Here is an 11,934-nt window from a genome sequence, read left to right on the forward strand (position 1 = left end):
TTCTCCTGTGAGAACACTGTCTCCACATGCTACCACCAATAATAATAATGATAAGGGAAATAACAAGGGGTGAAAATACAACTGCTCATGACCTGCCAACCGATACCCAGCCCAACCAGAGCAGCCATTTGGCCTTCTGGGTAAATCCCCCTAGTTTTTATACTGGGCATGACGTGCTGTGGTATGGAATACCCCTTTGGCTAGTATAGGTCAGATGTCCTGCCTCTGCTTCCTCCTGACTTACCCTCCTTCCTGGCACAGCATGAGACTCAAACTCCTTGGTTGGAGTAAACGTTACTTAGCAACCACTAAAAAACAGTGTTATCAGTTTTTCCCAGGCTGAGAGTCAAAACCACAGCACTGCATCAGCTACTAAGAAAGAGAAAAATGACTGCTACTGCTGAAGCCAGGACAGAGGTACACACCACAGCCCACCCTATAGTTTTACCTGGAGGATCATGGAGAAGACATGACAAAGTGGGAAGGAAAACTTGCCTCAGTTCTGGAGGAATGGGTGCATGAACTGAAGAGACCACTGGTCAAGGAAGATCCTCCCAAGAAAGCTGCTGCTCGAGTTTCTGTTGACACATTTCCCAGATGGAGTGACAGAGCTGATTTTACTCAAACTCCTGTGATAAGGAACTATAATCCCTTTATACAAGACATAAGTGGAGAATCTTATGATCACTATTAGAGGGGCCCTGCCTCCAGCCAGGTGGAGGAGAGGGACAGTCAGGCTTACAGGACTGTGTGGAGCAGATGACCTGGCACATCAGTCCCACAGAAGTATAAGGCTCTAGGAGATACCAGTGCACAGTGTACCCTGATGCCATCAAGCTGTCAAGAGGTGGAACCCATTTGTATTTCTGGAGTGACAGGAGGATCCCAAGAGTTGACAGTACCGAAGGCTGAAATCAGCCTGACCGGAAAAGAGTGGTAAAAACACCTAACTGTGACCGGTCCAGAGGTTCCATGCATTTTTGGCATAGACTACCACAGGAGAGGGTACTTCACAGACCCAAAAGGGTACCGATGGGCTTTTGGTATTGCTGCTTTGGAGACTGAGGAAACTGAGCAGCAGTCCACCTTGCCCGGTCTCTCAGAGTATCCTTCTGCTGTAGGGTTGCTGAAAGTCGAAGAACAAGTGCCAGCCGTGATCACAACAGTGCACCGGCAGCAATATCGCACCAACCGAGACTCCCTGATTCCTATCCATCAGCTGATCCATAGACTGGAGAGTCAGGGAGTGATCAGTAGGACCCGCTCACCCTTTAATAGCCCCATGTGGCCCCAGGTCCCACTCACAGGGAGCCCTGTAAAGCATCCGCATAACCTTGAGGCAGTTGTCCAGCAGTGCCTTGGGGTGTACTGCCTTCCTCCGGCTCTCCAAGCCTGCACTGTGATTCAGAGAAAACTCCAGGAACAAACTTGCCAACAAAGTTTTCAAGCTGACAAGCAGGTATTCTTTATTGCGGCGCCGGGAGACACGGGGGATAGCTCCTCCTAACGTGTGTCCCCGTATTGCTATACAAGCCATCCTTATATAGTCCCTGGGCATACATACATATTCATGAGGCTACGTATGGATTACATCATTTTCCAGAGAGTTCCCCGCATGCGTACAGAATTGTGGTGGTGGTCTCTGAGGGTCGTTTACTTCTTCCAACAATCTTCATCACTTCTGGCAGCCTTTGAAGCACGCGCAGTAGATGCTCATACCAGTTTAATTGGTTCGTTAGCACCAGAGACATAATAATCCTCCCATCCTCCTACTTATCAGTTAGTTTAACTGTAGCCCATCCTGGACACCTGCGGTTCCCAGATACTCCTTATCCCTGTGTCCTGTTCTTCTAGACTGTTTTTCTTAAAACTATGCCAACTATAACAATTTATCTTGTGAGAATTCTCAGTATGTTCTCTAGCTGTACTCTATTTTTTTTTCTATGTATCATGCACCTCAATAATTTTCCATTGCTACTGTTACAAAGCCATCAAACTTAATATTACTTAAAACTGATTCTAAAGGTTTTTATATATTCCATTTTGTGATTTTGTGCCCCCTTGTCTCAACTGTGAATCAGCTTCACCAGGTCAGCAGGTCATTGGAACGTCACCATAGTCCCCACCCAGGGACATCAGACTGCAAAAGCTGTAACTGTTGCACTGGTCAGGAATCAAACCTAGGCCTCCCACATGGCAGGCAAGACTTATACCACTGAAACACCAATGCCAAATGTGGAACAACCCACACATCTGACCCATGGCCCCCACCAACCCAGCAGGGGTGGTTGCAGCAAGGACAGGTACTGCTGGCTGGTACACCCCCCTCCATAGAGAGAGGACCCCAACAAACAGCTCAGATGCTGCCAGGGCTCCAGCCATGGGACCACCTCTTCCTGCTGCCTCACACCACCTCCAGCAAGGGGAGGTTGTCAGTAGCCTTCAGAGTTAACACCAGAATGAGAAAATCTTGGAGGGGCCAAGGGGCACAGGACAACTCAGATACACTTCAGGTTCACCCTGCAGACCAAGATGTGACAGGCCACCACCACCCAGCAGCCAAAGGCAACTGCCCCTGCAATGCGGCAGTGCCTCCCACCCCCAAGCAGCTCAGTCATCCTGGGCCACAGCCCTTCAGGGCCACCAAGCCAGGGCCCATCACTGCCCTGAGCCAGAGGGGGTCCAACTGCCACCATCCCAGGGCCCCTCACTGCCACCAAGCCCTGAGCATCTCCCTGCCACAGGAGTCAAAAAGAGCCCTGTCAGCACCGTGCACCCACACCGGAGCACCTGGACAGTGCCAGGGTGGTGGTGCCCCTGGGTGCCAAACGTGCCCCAGGGAAAACCCCCGGACACCCCAGCAGGCTGCAAAAGCTACAGCTGTTGCATTGTCCAGGAATCAAATCCAGGTGTCCTGTGTTGCAGGCAGGAATTCTGCCACTGAATCACCAGTGTCAGATGTTGGGCATGCTGTCCCATGGCCCTGCACCCCAGGTGCCAACTTCTGCCCCCAGCAGCCCATCCATGCCATCTCTCCAAGACCCCCATGCAGGGAGGGGGTGTTCACACCCATGGGTGCATGTGCCCACAGCGCACGTTGTGTGTGAATGTACCCCACAGCTGTGTCCATGTACCATGCATGCCTGTGTGAACAGGCACCTGGTGTACCCAGCAGCCCCGCAAGGGGTGTGTAAGGCCACATGTGAGTTTGTGGATAGAGCTGGGGTGGGGGGGGGGGGTAGGGGGCAGGGTCTCCCTACCTGCCAGTACTTGCTGTACTCCTTGCCCAGGGCATCCAAGAGCTGGCAGAGCTCCTGTGTGTACTTCCAGGATGGGTGCTTCTCCGGCAGCACCTCATGGATCCTCAGAACAGCCTGGGAGCTGACATGGAACCAGAGGTACTGCAGTGCCACCTCTGACACTGTCCTGTTGCGCTGGGGGCAAGAGGGTGGCCCAAGTGAGCCCCTGTGGGCTGCCGGAGTGTCCCCATCATGGGGCCATCCCCTGTCACTGTCTTACCAGGCAGGTGATGTTGGAGGGCCTCAGCACCTCTTTGTACTGGACCTGGACCATGTAGTCGATGGGGAAATAGTGTTTCTGGAAAGGTGGAGAAGAGCTCAGGGGCTGGCAGCAGGGTGACAGGGACATCCCTGCCAGCCCCAGTGTGACACCAGCGTGCACCAATTGAGACTCTGTGATTCCCCTCCATCAGCTGATCTGTAGACTGGAGAGCCAAGGTGTGATCAGTAGGACCCATTCACCCTTTAATTGCCCCATGTGGACAGTGCAAAAGTCTAACGGAGAGAGGAGACTAACAGCAGACTATCATGGCCTGAATGAAATCACACCACCACTGAGTACTGCCTTACCGGAGATGCTAAAACGTCATTATGAACTGGATTCAAGTGGTATGCCACACTTGATATTGCCAATGCATTTTTTTCAATCCCTTGGGAAGCAGAGTGCAGGCCACAGTTTGCTTTTACTTGGAGGGGCATCCAGTACACTTAGAACCAACTGCTCCAGGGGTGGAAACACAGCCCTACCATCTGCCATGGACTGATCCAGACTGCACTGGAACAGGGGCAAGCCCCAGAACACCTGCAGTACATTGATGACATTATTGTGTGGGACGATACAGCGGAAGAAGTCTTAGAGAAAGGGAGGAAAATAATTCAAATCCTGCTGATAGCCGGTTTTGCCATAAAACGAAGTAAGGTCAAGGGACCTGCACAGGAGATTCAATTTTTGGGAATAAAATGGCAAGATGGACGTAGACAGATCCCCACAGATATGATCAACAAGATAACAGCAATGTCTCCACCAACTAATAAGAAAGAAACACAATTTTCTTGGGCGCCACGGGGTTCTGGAGAATGCACATCCCAAATTATACTCCACTTGTAAGCCCTCTCTATCATGTGACCCAGAAGAAAAATGATTTCACCTGGGGCCCTGAGCAACAACAAGCCTTTGAACAAATGAAACGAGAGATAGTTCATGCAGTGGCCCTTGGACCAGTCCAGACTGGGCCAGATTTGACAAATGTATTGTACACCACAGCTGGGGAGAATGGTCCTACCTGGAGCCTCTGGCAGAAAGCTCCAGGGGAAGCTCGAGAATGACTCCTCAACTTTCTGAGTAGGGGATACAGAGGATCCAAGGCCGGCTATACTCCCACTGAAAAAGAGATACTGACAGCCTATGAAGGGGTTCGACCTGCTTCAGAAGTGATTAGCACTGAAGCACAGCTCCTCCTGGCACCCCGGTTGCCTGTGCTGGGCTGGATGTTCAAAGGCAGGGTCTCCTCTACACATCATGCAACCAATGGAGGATAATGGCTGAAGTACAAATATGGGGAGGCCTGGCAGATTGACTATATCACACTGCCACCAACCCGCCAAGGTAAGCGCCATGTGCTTACCATGGTGTAAGCAACCACCGCATGGCTGGAAACATACGCTGTGCCCCACGCCACTGCCCAGAACACTAGCCTGGGCCTTGAGAAACACATTTTGTGGCAACATGGCACCCCAGAGAGAACTGAGTCAGAAAATGGGACTTCCTTCAGGTGAAGGCAAACCCACTCCTGGGATTGCTTTTGCTCAGGGACCCAGATATACTTAGTGGGTACTGCAGGAAGAGTGGGAAGTCAGGTGTGTACCTCAGTGGGATTTAATTTTGGGGAAAACCAGCTAATAACCTCACTTATATGCTGTTTTCTGCTAACACTTCTATAGTCTATCAGCTACATGTCCATCTCCACTCTGGGTTTTGAAAAGAAGGTATGTGCTGTCATGATCATCAGCAGAGAAGTAATGGGAAAACCCAGCAGCAGTAGAACTGTCCTCAAATCTCCATCAGCTGACCTTAACTTCTCTCCAATCATCACACCAACAAAGAATGAATTTTGATGAAACCAGACAAGCTCAGCAGTGACAAGTTCATCAGTGTCATCAGCAGGCAACAATCCAACAGTACACACCATCTCTCCTGCCCCATGTCCTGGATTCAGCAGTAGCAGCTATTTTTTTTCTCCTTCTTAGTAGCTGGTGCAGTGCTGTGGTTTTGACTTTCAGCCTGGCAACAACGCTGATAACACCGATGTTTTTATTTGTTGCTCAGTAATGTTTACTCTGATCAAGGACTTTCTCAGTTTCATGCTCTGCCATGGAAGAAAGGAAGTCAGGAGGAAGCAGAGACAGGACACCCAACCCCAAATAGCCAAAGGGGTATTCCATATCACAGCACATCATGCGCAGTATAGAAACTGGGGGGAGTTACTTGGAAGGCCCAGATCACTGCTCAGGTCGGGCTGGGTATCGGTTGGCAGGTGGCGAGCAATTGTATTCTCTCCCCTTGTTAATCCTGTTATCATTATTATTGGTGGTAGCAGTAGTGGTTTGTGTTATACCTTAGTTACTGGACTGTTCTTATCTCAACCCATGGGAATTACATTCTTTCGATTCTCCTCCCCATCCCTCTGGCAGAGGGTGTAAGAAGTGGTGAATGAGCGAACGGCTGTGTGGTTCTGAGTTACTGACTGGGCTTAAACCATGACACCAGTCAAGCAGAGAACTGGTCTGATGGTTAGCTGAGGGACAGCACAGGACTGCTGCTGACACCCTGTGTCCAGATATATACTCATCACCTCAGGAATCAAAAGCCTGCCAGGCCAGGTACCAGTCTTAGGCAGCTACCTAAGGATTTAGCAGGCTTGCTTTTCTACCACCATTTACTATAGGGCAGTATTTCTGGAAACCTAGGATCATGTAGCTTTGGTGACTCTGCTTACACACAAATACTCTGAAGAAAAAAATTCATACATCTATGATCAACTCCTCTGTAGATGAGAAAGACTTAAGTGGTGAATGAGAGCTTGCAGATAACAACATACCTGACAACACAGGATAGGAGACAAACTGTCCAACTCATCCACCAGCACCACGTTCTTGAGAAGCCGTGGCTGAAAAAAGAACGTATCTCCTTCCTCAAGAGGCATGGCAGAAGAAAACTGGCTCCTCATCATCGTCACCCAGATGAGCTATCTGGTACAAGTAACTTGAGACAGAGAGCAAGAGCAACGACATATTCAATGTTCATTGTAGCCTTCTCCATGTATGGTATAGACAGATATTCAAGCAACAGAGAGAAATTTTTCCTGATATTATACAGCTATTGAAATTTAGTCTTAAGGATTGTCTTAGTGACAAAATATCTAAAGGGAATCAGAGGCTTGCAAAAATTGTTATGTTAGAGCCAAAGCAGCAACCAACAGCTGATGCCAAAAGAAAGGCCAATGGCTAAGACTGCAACTCTACAGTTATTTTTTTTACTGGAATATTCCCACCTCACTATTTTAAACTGCATTCCCTATTCCATTTTATGAACTTAAATATCACAATAAACAAGTTAAATTTCAGGGGGAATGGGGGGGGAGACACGGGGACAGACATGACAAAACAAAAAACCACCCAAGATATAGACTGGTTTACTTCCTGGTTTTAATAAAGCTCAAATGACTATGGCTTCGAGAGCTTGGTTTATACAACCCAGTTGTCACTCCCGTAAACTGGCTGGAGCTCCCTCAGGTGGCTGACTGCAGATCTAGTCAGGGAAAAAAAAAATCAAAACAACAAACGAACCCTCCCACACCCCCCCAAAAAGCAAACAAACAAACAAAAACAAAAACAACAAAAAAAACAAGTACAGATCTCCATTCCTGTGAATCCCCCACTCAGACACTGTTAAACCATTTCAAAGGTGTGCAAAATCTTTGAGCTTTTAGTATACCCTAGAACACCAAACTGAGAATTGAGAAAGCCCTCAAGTACACATCTGGTAAGGAAAGGACCACAGTTACTGATAACAAACCTTATCTGGTTCTGAGTTAGCCACAGTACACAAAAGTTCAATGAAAACTATCAAACTAAAATATAATTCATCTGGATATACAGTGGACCCCATATGAACTGCAACTGCCCAATTCTTTAAAAACCTACTGCAACAGAATGTAATATTTTGTTCTCTGCACTACAATACCTAATTTGGGTTCAAACAAGAAAATCTCCCTGGTCATAGTCTAAACCAACTGCTCTGCTCAAGTCATGTGAACAGACCCCATTAAAAGACAGGTGGTGTCTTTCTGCATTCAGTAATTTCAAGGGCCAGTTTGAATCCCTGAACAGAAACAGTCTGTTTCAGGGGAAAAATGCTGACATCAAATTGTTTACTCACTGGTTTCCAAATTCAGATGCCACAAAGAGAAACCCCGTTTTCAGCACACACATGGCAGCAGCAACAGGAACAGTGTCAAAGTACTTCAGCCGAATCTCTGTTACCTGAAAGCAGAGGAAGATGTGACTGTACTAGCAAAGGGCTAGCTGTACATGTGTGATTTAATTAAAAAAGCTGCTCTGCAAAGAAAGGAAGTAGGAGAGTGGGCCAGGTTTAACCACATCAGTAGTTTAGGGCAGAAGGTTATGAATCACAAAATCCAGCAGCCAATTTTGAACACAGAAGTCAGGTTGCCCATTTAATTCAAAGACTTTCAGCTTTGGTAACACTGAGTCAGTTTGGAGGAAAAAAAAACCCACAACAAAAAATAAACAAACACACACACCCAAAAAACCCCAAACAAAATACACAACCCCAAACACAAACAAAACAAAATCCAACAAAACACACCAGCTGCAAAATAGCAAGTTGTCCAATAGAAAAAAAAAATTGCTTCACTGAACACCAGCCATTCCCCAACAGGTAAAGAAATAACTGTCTTGAGCAAATTTCTACATTTCATATGGTTGCAATAGCCCCTGGTGAAACTTCCAAGAATGATCTTAAGCCACTTAAAGATGGCACACAATCGCCCCTTGTACCAAACTGACATGTTTAGATGAAGGAAGAACATTCAACATTTACTTAAAAACCTCAACTGATTCACTGCAGCAGAAATCTTTTCATTGCAAAATACTAGGACAAGCAGCAGCAAGCCACTGCAAGCTTGTGATTTCAACTCACAGACCAGCTCTACCTCTATTTGCAAAAAAGATCAATTTTAGCATATAAATATTCAATTAAGAGATGAAATAGAGAGCATCTACTATGATCAAGAGAAACTAAGTCCTCCAGAACTAGTTTCTGAAATCCCCCCCCCAGCAGGTTCACACTTCCGATCTTTTGAAGAGAGGACCACCTGCAGAACATCTAAAATATGCCCAAGTGACTCTGCAGCACAATTCTCACAGGATTTTGCAAACCTTGTGCTGTGTCTCTGTATGAGTGAACACCAGTTACAACTGCAGGTGTAACTATTACAAATCACATAAACCAGGTGCCATTATACAGATAAACCCATAAAACTAAATATTTCTCACTTCAGAAAATCAAAATAATTGACTAAAGACTCCTCCATAAATGCTTTTGTTGCTCTTCACACAATGCTTACCATGTCTTCATCAGTCTCCAAAGTAATTTTGAAGATATCTCCCTGCTCTGTCTGGGCCAGGAAGAAGAACATGGACTTAGTCTTACGTGTAGCAGAGCAAACAAAAATCATACCCCTCTCCGGATCATCTAAGTCATTCTGTCAAGAAAGAAAGCAGAGGTCATTGGTGGAACTACCTGGCAAGTGCAGATGCGATTTCACCAACTGAAATATTTCCATTCCTCAGGTGCCTTAAGTGCTGACAGCATGTGAGTAGGTTTTAAACACAAAGCATATCTCCTCCATTGCACCCGTAATTACCCTTGGTACACGTCTGCCTCAGAAGGAAGCACGTTTCCAAGACACTGTGCCAAAACATCACCCTTCCTATCCTATTTGCCCTCCCCTCCTCAGACAATTATCACGTATCAAAGCCAAACACAGAGGAAAGGGCTGCAATCCACATACAGCCCTTTGCGAGCACCTGAACCTTGGCAGGTGTTCAAAGCACACAACAATTTGCAACACCAAAGGTGGAGGAAGCAGTCTTAGATGCAACAGAGCAGCTGTCAAATTCACCTGTGCACACACATCAACCATGACTCACCATCTCAAATAATCCCATTGTACACTGACAGCACTACCTGATCAGTCTTTAGAGTATCGCCAACATAAGTATCAGAGATGAGACATGAACCAAGCTCATCACTTCAGGCTATGCTCACCTCCATCTTCCCTCCTGGATAACATGCAGCCAGTAAGGTAGGCAAGAGGCTGACACACTTTTAAGTTCTTTTTTCTACGTTAAAGACTCCCTGACACCTTTTAATCTCAAAAGGCAAATACCAAGCATTCACAGAGCACTGACAAAGTTAACCTTTAAAAAAAAAAAGGGTAGGAATCCCAAAATTCTCACCTGTCTCCTGGGAATTGGGCATCTGATATCAGATGGTCACCAAAGTTTTTGTAAGTAATATAGTTTTCAGAACAGATCAGATCACCACTAGGTCCATCAGAACCACCAGGAACTGAAACACACAGAAGAAATATTACGAGAACAGCCTTTACCACAGATCTGAGTTGTTGCCTGCAGAATACTTTTGGGTTTCTTTAAAGCAATATAGCTTCCAGTGCTCCCCATCACCCTACATAACAAATCTGCTCTTACTGAAGGGGAAGACAAAAGATCAAGAACAGCTGCCTGTCTTGGCAGATTGAACTAGGGGACCAGGAAGGAGAAAAGGGACGCAGCTTCAGACAAGTGGCTTATATTTCCTGGCTTATTGTTGTCTAGAAAGCCACACCATGCCCAAAATACCACATTAGCAACTTGTCAGTTAAACACAACCCTGGGGTTACTGGCATGCTTGCTTGCTATCAAAAAAAAAATCCACCAGATTGTTTCCTGACATATCTTTCACTATTAAGAGTACTTTTTAAAAATGCTTCGATTGAGATGCCAACATAACAAAATATCCTCAAAATAGTGGTAGTGGTCAGATCCAGTCCAGTATTGGATGTCCAACAGCTGCCTACAGAAGATGCAACAACAGGGCAAGCACACAAGAATGCTCAAATAGCTTAGCTTCCTTCATGCTTGCTTAGCTTCCCTTGTGCTTGGAGAGGAACCTGTAGTGGTCCAGTGGTTTCCCAGGCTGAAGGCATTAGGCTGGCTTTGTATCCAATCCTTGTAACCAGGCTTTTAAGTCCATGGATTCATTTACTGCCTTTCAAATATTATTACAAGAGCACCCATGCATTACCTAAAAATACATGCTTTTTCATCTGCTCCCAGCTACGTGCAATCTAGCTAATATCTCTTAGCTTCAGAATCCAAAAAATATCCTGAATACATCCCAATGAAGAGATGAGGAGCACTTTCACATCACAGCTGTATGTAGGAATTCTTGCACATTTCCATGTATGAACCATCACTCATTACCTAACTCCAAGGTCAATTAATTTATAGTGATACAAGGAATAGTAATAAGTTTTCCTCAAACTATGTATTGATTGTCTTAACTTAGCATAGGGAACAGATATGTTCTTGTTCTTGCCAGTTAAGCTATAACCCAGAATAGAATAAGTAGCCGAAACACTTTGCTTAAAATCAGAGACCCTTTTCCCTCAAGAAGATGAATGTCTGACAGGAATTTGTTTCAACTAGTCTCTATAAGACTTGAGGTTGCCAGCTGGGGAAACTGTGCTAAGGGTGAAAAGTGCATAGTGAGGAATACCTCTTACTTCATCTAGAAGACCCTGGCCCGAGACCACCAGATGGCAGTGCGCAGGTGCAGAGGGGAGGGGAATGGAATTAATGAGTTCTTGGAACTAATTGTAATAATCTCCTCTGATGCTTGTGAAATCTGATGAATATGTATGTTTGTGTGTAAGAAATATCTATCTTGTGGAGCTTTTGCTGTGCAAATTAGGAGGAGCGATCCCCCTCGCACCCAGTGCTGCAATAACCATCCCTGCTTTATAACTCTTCATGAGTTATGTAGTTCTGTTCCGTAAATCAATACTAATGGTTCAGACTACCATGAACAAAACTCCCAAAATGCAGAACAGTCATTCTGTTTCCCTGGAGAATGAGAACCAAGTAGATCCATGGGAAAATAACTTTGTGGTGAAGTTGGCAGTACCTGTTATGAGGAAGTTGCCATGCTCTTCCAAAGGCTCACTGTATTTCCTAACAACATGATTCAAACCCAAGTCCAGTTCATAAAACGTCAGTGTCTGTTGTGTGTTGGCTGCTGCTTCTCCTGTTGGATCATTGTCTGCTTCCTAAAACAGAACACATGAAAGTGTCTTTCAGGAAAGGTACTAAAGGAAGAGCACAGAGAAACAGTTTTCGAATGAAACCCAAAAGGGTGGTGAGGCACTGGCACAGGTTGCCCAAAGAAGTGTTAATGCTTCATCCCTGGATGTGCTCAAGGCCAGGTTGGACAGAGCCTTGGGTGGACAAGGTCTAGTGAAAGGTGTCCCTGCCCATGGCAAGGAGGTTG

General features: G+C 46.0%; 2 protein-coding genes across 3 annotated transcripts; both read right to left on the minus strand.

Moving 5' to 3' along the window:
• Positions 1-2,954: 2,954 nt before the first annotated feature.
• LOC133217143 (uncharacterized) lies at positions 2,955-3,668 on the minus strand. Its single transcript, XM_061362349.1, has 2 exons — positions 3,520-3,668; positions 2,955-3,434 (listed from the first exon to the last, which is right to left on the minus strand). The coding sequence occupies exons 1-2, from the start codon at positions 3,646-3,648 to the stop codon at positions 2,955-2,957; spliced, it is 609 nt and encodes a 202-aa protein (XP_061218333.1). The 5' UTR covers positions 3,649-3,668.
• Positions 3,669-6,003: 2,335 nt separating this feature from the next.
• Positions 6,004-11,709, minus strand: LOC133217197 (splicing factor 3B subunit 3-like). Of its 2 annotated transcripts, XR_009726845.1 has the most exons (5): positions 11,572-11,709; positions 9,843-9,954; positions 8,948-9,085; positions 7,738-7,841; positions 6,004-6,561 (listed from the first exon to the last, which is right to left on the minus strand). XR_009726845.1 is itself a non-coding variant. In XM_061362484.1 (3 exons), the coding sequence occupies exons 1-3, from the start codon at positions 9,056-9,058 to the stop codon at positions 6,492-6,494; spliced, it is 285 nt and encodes a 94-aa protein (XP_061218468.1). In that variant the 5' UTR covers positions 9,059-9,584; the 3' UTR covers positions 6,004-6,491. The 2 variants fall into 2 exon arrangements, 1 of the variants encoding a protein (XP_061218468.1); XM_061362484.1 differs by lacking the exons at positions 9,843-9,954; positions 11,572-11,709 and having other exon boundaries at positions 8,948-9,584.
• Positions 11,710-11,934: the final 225 nt, after the last annotated feature.

The sequence above is a fragment of the Neopsephotus bourkii genome, unplaced genomic scaffold (assembly GCF_033783945.1).
Source record: "Neopsephotus bourkii isolate Nb327-2 ecotype Australia unplaced genomic scaffold, CSIRO-AGI_Nbou_v1 NB_3, whole genome shotgun sequence".
NCBI classification, from domain to species: Eukaryota; Metazoa; Chordata; class Aves; order Psittaciformes; family Psittacidae; genus Neopsephotus; species Neopsephotus bourkii.